This window comes from Pistacia vera, unplaced genomic scaffold, assembly GCF_008641045.1.
Source record: "Pistacia vera cultivar Batoury unplaced genomic scaffold, PisVer_v2 Contig658, whole genome shotgun sequence".
In the NCBI taxonomy this organism is placed as follows: Eukaryota; Viridiplantae; Streptophyta; class Magnoliopsida; order Sapindales; family Anacardiaceae; genus Pistacia; species Pistacia vera.
In genome coordinates, this window is record NW_022196510.1 from 394,271 (window position 1) to 403,361 (window position 9,091).

At 34.1% G+C, this 9,091-nt stretch overlaps 1 protein-coding gene and 3 long non-coding RNA genes across 5 annotated transcripts; all 4 read left to right on the top strand.

The window, feature by feature from the left end:
* The first annotated feature begins 659 nt into the window (after positions 1-659).
* On the top strand, positions 660-3,437 carry LOC116112251 (putative disease resistance protein RGA3). Its single transcript, XM_031398404.1, has 2 exons — positions 660-842; positions 930-3,437. Exons 1-2 carry the CDS (start codon positions 660-662, stop codon positions 3,435-3,437), a joined length of 2,691 nt encoding a protein of 896 aa, XP_031254264.1.
* Positions 3,438-4,388: 951 nt separating this feature from the next.
* LOC116112276 lies at positions 4,389-5,272 on the top strand. Of its 2 annotated transcripts, none has more exons than XR_004125198.1 (4): positions 4,389-4,431; positions 4,540-4,652; positions 4,994-5,059; positions 5,209-5,272. It is a non-coding gene; the product is annotated as an uncharacterized LOC116112276 (long non-coding RNA). The 2 variants fall into 2 exon arrangements; XR_004125199.1 differs by having other exon boundaries at positions 4,560-4,652.
* Positions 5,273-5,350: 78 nt separating this feature from the next.
* On the top strand, positions 5,351-6,212 carry LOC116112275. Its single transcript, XR_004125197.1, has 4 exons — positions 5,351-5,396; positions 5,524-5,580; positions 5,698-5,872; positions 5,971-6,212. It is a non-coding gene; the product is annotated as an uncharacterized LOC116112275 (long non-coding RNA).
* Positions 6,213-7,662: 1,450 nt separating this feature from the next.
* LOC116112231 lies at positions 7,663-8,053 on the top strand. The gene is made up of 2 exons (XR_004125193.1): positions 7,663-7,704; positions 7,839-8,053. It is a non-coding gene; the product is annotated as an uncharacterized LOC116112231 (long non-coding RNA).
* Positions 8,054-9,091: the final 1,038 nt, after the last annotated feature.

The window sequence follows — 9,091 nt, forward strand, 5'->3', positions numbered from 1 at the left end:
AATTGCATCAGGACCGTGAGCCATGGGCCCCTTGGCCCATAGCCCACTTTCATGGTGGCTAATTTCTTCATCAGATCACCTGTATAAGTTACATTTTTTCTTAAAAGGAAAAGAAAAATGTATTAATCTTCGAGAGATGGCAGGGTTTGTGCAGATCATCATAACCAACAAACCCCTTACATGCATTTCACAGCGAAAGAGATCCCATGCTTGACTATTACAAAAGATGATTTAAGGTGCTGGCCAACCAGGCACGCCATTACTGACTCTATTATCTTAAACGGATTTGGTATATATCGACATTAAAGTCTGCATATTTTAATTGAATTATTGGTATAAATGAAAGATGCTCGGGTCCTTGCTACCATGAAACTTTCGTTGGTTTCTACGCTTCTTCTAGTTTTATGTAGTATTTTAATTGTTGCATTATTTTAACTAATAAAGTTGTGCATTATTTTACTAATAAAAGATTCTTCTTTGAATTACAGCTCTCTATCCAATGTGGGTGGGGACTCCTCCGTCCAATTTTCTCACTGTGAAAAGTCGTCTTAAAGAATTCAAAGGATCAACATTTTCATTTTCACAGCTACAAGCACCTCTCTAATAACTCAACATTTTCTCCAGTTCTTTTCTCATTCAAACAGTTTCCATCTCTGATCATGGCTGAAGCAATTGTTTCCGCTGTCTTGGAGCAACTGACTTCAATCATTGCTGAAGGGATACAACAGGAGGTGAAGCTAGTTGTTGGTGTCGAAAAAGAAGTCAAAAAGCTTAGGAGCAATCTTGAAGATATTGAAGCTGTGCTTGTTGATGCAGAGGAAAGGCAAGTGAAGGAGAAAGCTGTAAGTCTTTGGTTAGATCGGCTAAAACACGCATCCTACGACATTGAAGATGTGTTGGATGAGTGGAACTACATCATGTTGAAATAGCAAATTGAGGGAGCTGAAGATGCTGGTGTTCCTAAGAAGAAGGTGTGTTTCTTCTTTCCCTCCTCTTGCTTTTCATTCAAACAAGTTAGTTTACGACGTGACATTGCAATGAAGATAAAAGATGTAACTGAAAATCTAGACGGCATTGCGAAACAAAAAGATATGTATACTTTTAACAGGATTAGAAGTGTTGAAAAGTCTGAACGAGTACAAAGTACCTCGTTTGTTGATGTGTTTGAGATATGTGGTCGAGTTGAGGAAAAGAGTATTTTAGTTCCTAAGCTGTGTGAGAATAGTGAACAACAACTTCCTATCATCTCTATTGTAGGGATGGGAGGCATTGGAAAAACAATTCTTGCTCAATTTGCTTATAATGATGATAAAGTAATAAATAGTTTTGACAAAAGAATGTGGGTATGTGTATCAGAACATTTTGATGAGTATAGAATTGCCACAGCAATCATTGAGGCTTTAGAGGATTCTCCTTCAAATTTAGCAGAATTAGATTCACTTCTTCGACATATTAATAGATCTATTGTGGGAAAGAAATTCTTTTTGGTGTTAGATGATGTGTGGAATGAAGATTACAAAAAATTGGAACCATTGTATCATTGCTTGAAGAATGGTCTCCATGGAAGTAAAATTTTGATTACCACACGTAAAGAGTCGGTTGCACGTATGATGGGATCAATTGATATTATCAATGTTAAGGAGTTGCCTGATGAAGAATGTTGGTTGTTGTTTAGGCGATTAGCATTTTTTGGTATGCCTCAAGTGGAGTGTCAAAAATTTGAAGAGATTGGTAGACAAATTTTAAGTAAGTGCAAAGGTTTGCCTCTTGCTGTGAAGACTATCGGGAGTCTCTTGCGCTTTAAGAAACACAGGGAAGAGTGGCAAAGTATCTTAGAGAGTGAATTATGGAAACTTGAAGAGTTTGAAAAAGATATTTTTCAGCCATTATTATTGAGTTATAATGATTTGCCTTCTATGATAAAACGATGTTTCATATATTGTGCCATCTTTCCAAAGGACTACAACATAAGAAGAAAATATTTGATTCAATTATGGATGGCTCAAGGATATCTTAAAGGAGAAGGAAATGATGTAATGGAGATAATTGGTCAAAACTATTTTGACTACTTAGCATCACGCTCATTCTTCCAGGAGTTCAAAAAAGACGATAAGAATAATATCTTTAAATGTAAGATGCATTATTTAGTACATGATTTTGCTCAATTCTTGTGTAAGAATGAATGTCTCCACAAAGAAGTTAATGGTCTTAATGAACCAATCATAAACTCTTCTTATCATGAGCAAGTTTGTCACTTGATAGTTACAATTAATGAAGAGGATTCATTTCCTAATTCTGTTTTTAGTCTTAGAAGGATGCGCAGTTTCTTATATAATTTTGAAGATTCCCAAGTTCAATTGACTCCTAATATTTTACCAAAATTATTTGATGAATTGACGTCTTTAAAGGCATTATCCATAGGTCCATCGTGGCGGCATGAACATGTGATTGAAGACATCCCTAAAGAGGTTAGAAAATTGATACATTTGAGGTATCTTAATTTGAGTTTTTTACGGATCAGAAAACTTCCTGAAGCATTATGCGGATTATATAATCTGCAAATTTTGGACATTAATCAATGCAGAGAACTGGAAGAATTACCTCAAGGGATTGGAAAATTAATAAAACTAAGGCATCTAGAAAATTATGGGACTACATCATTAAGAAACATCCCTATAGGAATTCAAAGATTGACTAATCTCCGAATCTTAAGGGAATTCGTGTTAAGTGGTGGTGGTGGTAATGGTGACAAAGCATGCAGCCTTGAAGGTTTGAAATACCTTGACCTCTTTGAAGAGTTGTATATAAGAGGGTTGGGAAATATATCAGATGTGAATGAGGCTAAAAGATCAAAAATTAAGAATCAGAAAAATCTCCTTCATTTGACTTTAGATTTTAGAAAAGATGAAGGAGAGAGGAGGAATGAGGATGATGAAGCACTTCTTGAAATCCTACAACCATCTTTAAATTTGGAGAAATTACGGCTAGATAAATACAGAGGCAACACTATTTTGCCCAACTGGATGATGTCCTTAACTAACCTCAGTCACTTAACATTCCGTAACTGCGTAAATTGCACGCATTTGCCTTCCTTGGGAAAATTGCCATCCCTTGAATCGTTATCGATATGGGCGATGAAGAGTGTAAAAAGAGTGAGTAATGAATTTTTGGGAATAGAAAGTGATGGCACATCGTCATCTTTTACTTTCTTCCCCAAATTAAAAACTCTCACTTTTCAGAATATGGATGAATGGGAGGAGTGGGATTATGAGACTACAAGAAATGGAGAAGAAGAAGGTGATATTACGATCATGCCATCTTTGATTTCCTTGTCAATTCATAGCTGCTCCAAACTGAAGGCACTACCAAACCACCTTGATCAGAATACAACACTGAAAAAAGATATTTCTCGTTGCCCTCTGCTACGCTACCGTTGAAGGGGAAAATGAGAGGTAATTTTTTCTTTTTCTTTAAATCAATCTATTTGTTCCATCAAATTTCTGATTGAATGAACCCCACTTTTCATACATCAATTTTCTTCATTCTAAGGCATGCAATTTTCTATTTTTAGTTTCCAATTTCATCAAATTTTCGGTTATGGAAGAGAAGAAGAATGGCTGTGGAAGGGTATTTGGAAGAACTCCACTAATGGTTTGTTATGCATTCTCACTAATCTTTACTCTTTCTTCAGTTCTCCATGTTTAAATGGAAAGCATATCACTGTTTTGTGTTTCTGATTCTGTTATTGGCTCTGATATGCAGAAGTGATTTACAGTTTCAATGGCTTCCTATATATGCTGAGAATTTACGGTTTCTGTCTCTCATCTGTGGAGGAAATACTCAAGGGCAAAGCAGTAAAGGTCCATTTTTAATTGTCAACAACAGCATTTGTAACAAGAAGAAGCTTTTGCTTGATGAAACAAGTGCTGAATGTTTTGGTTTTCACATTTTCTCGGTGAGCTAGCATCAAATCTATATTTTTACCTCCTACATGATTCTTGAATTAGCATTATCACTGTCATTCATACTTTTCATCATCTGATAATATTAACCTCATGATCTTTTCCTTTTTATTAATGCATGCAAATCTCCATTCAATCACATTTCCCAATATCTACCTTTTCTTCATGTTTAAACTAGAAACTTAGAAAGTACATCACAACATTATTAATGGTACTGTAAATTCTTTAATATTTATATAGAACTGTTGGATTGCTCTTTTGTCAGGGAGCCTTCTTAAATGACAGTGGATTCCCTCTGTGAAATCTTTTGATGACTCATTGAGATAGGTTTGTTTCCTTGGTTATCTCTCTACTTAGCGGGGATATTGAAAAGCCATGTTATCTCTATCTAATTAAACTTGATTTTAATATGCTCATTTTGATGCGGAAAGGCAAGTTTAAAATGTCATGAATTTGCTGAAGAATCAAGGTTTGTCATCAATTATTAATGTTTTATTTGTTCTTGTTGCATTCTTTTTCTTGATCAAATTGTTACCTATATTAAGACATTTTTTCTGTTTGAGCTTATTAAAACCAGGCATCAAATTTGGTCAACAGAACTTTGTATCATGCCGTGACAGGCCAGGAAATATCTCATGTATCTGTGCTTCTTGGAGGTCATAATCCCACCTTTCATACATCAATTTTCTGGTAATGTTTTAATTTCTTTTTTAATTTTAACTAAAGCCGTATAGTTTTCAATTTATAGTTTCATCAATTATTCATCGTCTCAGTCCAGCTTGAGCATATTGAAAATTTAAAATGCCATTTACTTGTTAGGAAAACTTTATCTGTTTATGTCAGTTTTGATGCACTGAATCAAGTTTAAAATGCCGTGAAATTCATGAAGAATCAATGTTGAAATATAATCAATATATGGCAGAAGTTGGCAGAATGAAGTTGGAAATATCTTCTATGAGATTAATCATATGATAATGTTTATGCGATTATTTTCTTTTGAGTAAGGCATGCCAATTTCTTTTCAATCACAGTTTCAAATTTCAACCTTAGAACAAAAATGGAAGAGGAGAGCTTATTTACTCAAAAGGACTCAACTGGTTGGTTATGCTTTCCCACTTCTCTGTTTTTTCTTCATGTTTAAATTCGAAAGCACATCACAACATTATTAATGGTTCTCTAAATTCTTTAATTTCTATGCAAAACTGATTTATATATCTGTCATTTGCTTTCTCTTACTGTTTGTCAGGAAGCTTCTCAAATTACGGTGGATCCCCTTTATGAAATCATTTGATGACTCATTGAGAAAGGCCTGTCTTCTTTGTTATCTACATCTACTTAGTGGGGACGTTGAAAATCCATGTTCTCTCTCCTAAAATTTAATTTTGATGCAGGCAACCAAAGTTTAAGATGTCATGAATTTGCTCAAGAATCAAGGTTGAAACATGAAACCAGTTTGCAGTCTTTTTCTTAACCAAGAGTGTTATATATACCAAGAAATTTATTCTGTTTGAGCTTATTGAAGGCAGTTATATATACTAAATAAACTTCATTAAATTTTCAGGCTACGAAAAAGAGGTAGAATGGCATTAGGAGAATTGGTGGAAAAACTTAACCAATGGTTAGTTATGCTTTCTCACTAATCTTTATTATTTCTTCATTTCTTTCTCTTGATGTTTAAATGGAAAGCTTATCACAGCATTGTGTTTCTGATTCCGTTATTTACTTTAATATGCAGAGTTGATTTACTAATTCAATGGCTTCCTATATGTGCTGAGAACTCAGGGGAAAAGAAATGAAGGTCCAATTTTTATCATTTAAATGGTATAAACTTCATTGAGGCACTTTTTAACAAGAAGAAACTTTTGCCTGATGAAACAAGTATTGAATCTTATGGTTTTCACATTTTCCTGGTGGGCTCTATAATTCTATCTCCTATTTTCTTCTTAAATTAGCATCATGACTTTCATTTGTAGTCCGATAAATAACACATTCTTTTTCATGTCACAAGGTACTTTAGTATCCAATGGTCATGGAATCATGAAATGTTAATGGAAGGAATTCGAACAAACCAATACAAGCATGCTAGATGGGGACCTAAACTTAACAAGATATAAAGCAACTTATTCAGTTGTGGAGATCTAAGTTTTCATGTATGTAATTTCAGTTGTTCAATTGAGATAGACAGTTATATGTTATTGGTTTTACATATCTTTTGAATGACCCTTTCTGTGTTGATATGTATTTGCTTTCAAATGGATGCAAAGTTATCAGTTTTCCTTCTTTCTTCTTTTATTTCTCTCTCGTTTCCCCAGAATTCTGTTCTATTTGCTTTTTTCTGTAATAGAACATGTAACTCTAACATGAAAACACTTCCTCTGAAACTTAACTTTACCCAATCAAATTCTGGATTCTCACTTTTGAAACNATCTACATCTACTTAGTGGGGACGTTGAAAATCCATGTTCTCTCTCCTAAAATTTAATTTTGATGCAGGCAACCAAAGTTTAAGATGTCATGAATTTGCTCAAGAATCAAGGTTGAAACATGAAACCAGTTTGCAGTCTTTTTCTTAACCAAGAGTTTTATATATACCAAGAAATTTGTTTCTGTTTGAGCTTATTGAAGGCAGTTATATATACTAAATAAACTTCATTAAATTTTCAGGTTACGAAAAAGAGGTAGAATGGCGTTAGGAGAATTGGTGAAAAAACTTAACCAATGGTTAGTTATGCTTTCTCACTAATCTTTATTCTTTCTTCATTTCTTTCTCTTGATGTTTAAATGGAAAGCATGTTACAGCTTTGTGTTTCTGATTCTGTTATTTACTTTAATATGCAGAGTTGATTTACTAATTCAATGGCTTCCTATATGTGCTGAGAACTCAGGGAAAAAGAAATGAAGGTCCAATTTTTATCATTTAAATGGTAGAAACTTCATTGAGGCACTTGTTGACAAGAAGAAACTTTTGCCTGATGAAACAAGTACTGGATCTTCTGGTTTTCACATTTTCTTGGTAGGCTCTATAATTCTATCTCCTATTTTCTTCTTGAATTAGCATCATCACTTTCGTTTGTAGTCCGATAAATAATACATTCTTTTTCATGTCACAAGGTACTTTGGTATCCAATGGTCATGGAATCATGAAATGTTAAAGGAATTTGAACGAACCAATACAAGCATGCTAGATGGGGACCTAAACTTAACAAGATATAAAGCAACTTATTCAGTTGTAGAGATCTAAGTTTTCATGTATGTAATTTCAGTTGTTCAATTGAGATAGACAGTTATATGTTACTGGTTTTACATATCTTTTGAATGACCCTTTCTGTGTTGATATGTCTTTGCTTTCAAATGAATGCAAAGTTATCAGTTTTCCTTCTTTCTTCTTTTATTTCTCTCCCGTTTCCGCAGAATTCTGTTCTATTTGCTTTTGATTGTTCTGTAATAGAACATGTAACTCTAACATGAAAACACTTCCTCTGAAACTTAACTTTACCCAATCAAATTCTGGATTCTCACTTTTGACACTGTATATTTTTGAATGTCCTCTGTTAGAACATAAGTGCAAAAAGGATATAGGACGTTATTGGCCCATGATAAACCACATATCCTGTATCAAGATAGCAGTGAGAAGTCCCCAGTTTTTTCAATTTTCAGATGCTGCAAGTTTTCGGTAAAAAATTGTGAAGGTGATCTTTTGACCCACGAACTCAACAAGGCCCTTTCAAATCCTTCAATAAAGGTACGCAAATTCACTTTCAAACTATTTTGGTACGAATATTATCTTTTCATAGAAACCAATCATTAGGTGGTTTTGGTGTTTCAGAATTCAGTGTTTACTTGGACAGAGCTAAATTTTGGATTGATTCTATGTAGGAAGGTCTGTTTGATGATACAGGAGGTTATCCAGATATGGTGTCATTTCAAAAGGTTCCTGCCTCTTTCAGCTGCCTGATGATTAAAAATTTTCCAAAATCGGTGTTCGTATCCTCTCTGGCTGCCCAAAGATTGAAACCTTTCCAGATAAAGGGTCTGCCTTCCTCCCTTCTGCAAATTACATATCTTTGAAACACTTCTGCTAGAAAAAAAAATTCCACAAAGGATACATATAGGCCAGAAAGCCCTTTTGGGTTTGTTCTAGAATTCTGAAAAGTGTTTTGCTTCATCTCATAAGAAGACGGCAACCCTTCAGCTTAATCTGTTTATAAAGGTAAAGTCATTGTTAAAATATATTATATTAACCATTTTTCATGGAAACCAATTAATCATTTGGTGGTTTTGGAATTTCAGAATTTGGAAGTTTGCTTGGACAGAGTTAATTTTTGGAGGAATAGTCATTTGGAAACATGAGCCATCTGGGATTGGAAATGACCTCTAAAATCCAATGTTTTGATAAACATTATTGTAATTAGTTGTTACCCTACTGAAGATTAATGATTTTGAAAGGAAAATAACACTTTGAACTGTAAAAAGGTTTTGTTTTATGCAGTATGTCTGCATTTATAAGTAGTATATGATGAATTATTCTGTTGTGTTCCTGCAAATCATTTGATATCAATATAGGGTCAAGACCTTCTCTTCCATTTTCCGGAAAGCAAAACTTTCACTTTATATAACTTTAGGAAAGGCTTGGCAATTGCAACTTAAACCACTTAATACGGGCCATCACGCATTGTATAGTACAGGTTTTTCCAAAATGTTGTCATTGTAAACTACACATCCATAACAGACATTCAGGGGGGAGGTTTGTCAAATTCAGAGAATATATAACACAGTTTAATATAATTTGAAATGAATTTACCTTGAAGGGTTGTCGACGTCTTGATCTCAGAAGATCGTTTTTTTAATTAATTTACCAAACACTTTTCGGAAAGCTAAATTAAACCCAGAAGGGGTTACTAGCATAAATGTAGACATAAGGTATATGAGCTATCTTTGGCCAATACTTTCCTGAATCTTTTTTGTAAGTTTTTTCTAGCAGAGGACATTCAAAGATATGTAGTTGCAGAAGTGAGGAAGGTGATTTGAGCTTTGGGCAACCAACCAGAGAGGAGCAGTTTTTCGAAGGAAGTGAGGCTCTGATCTATGAAGGATACGCATTCCAAATTTGGAAAATTTTTAATCATCAG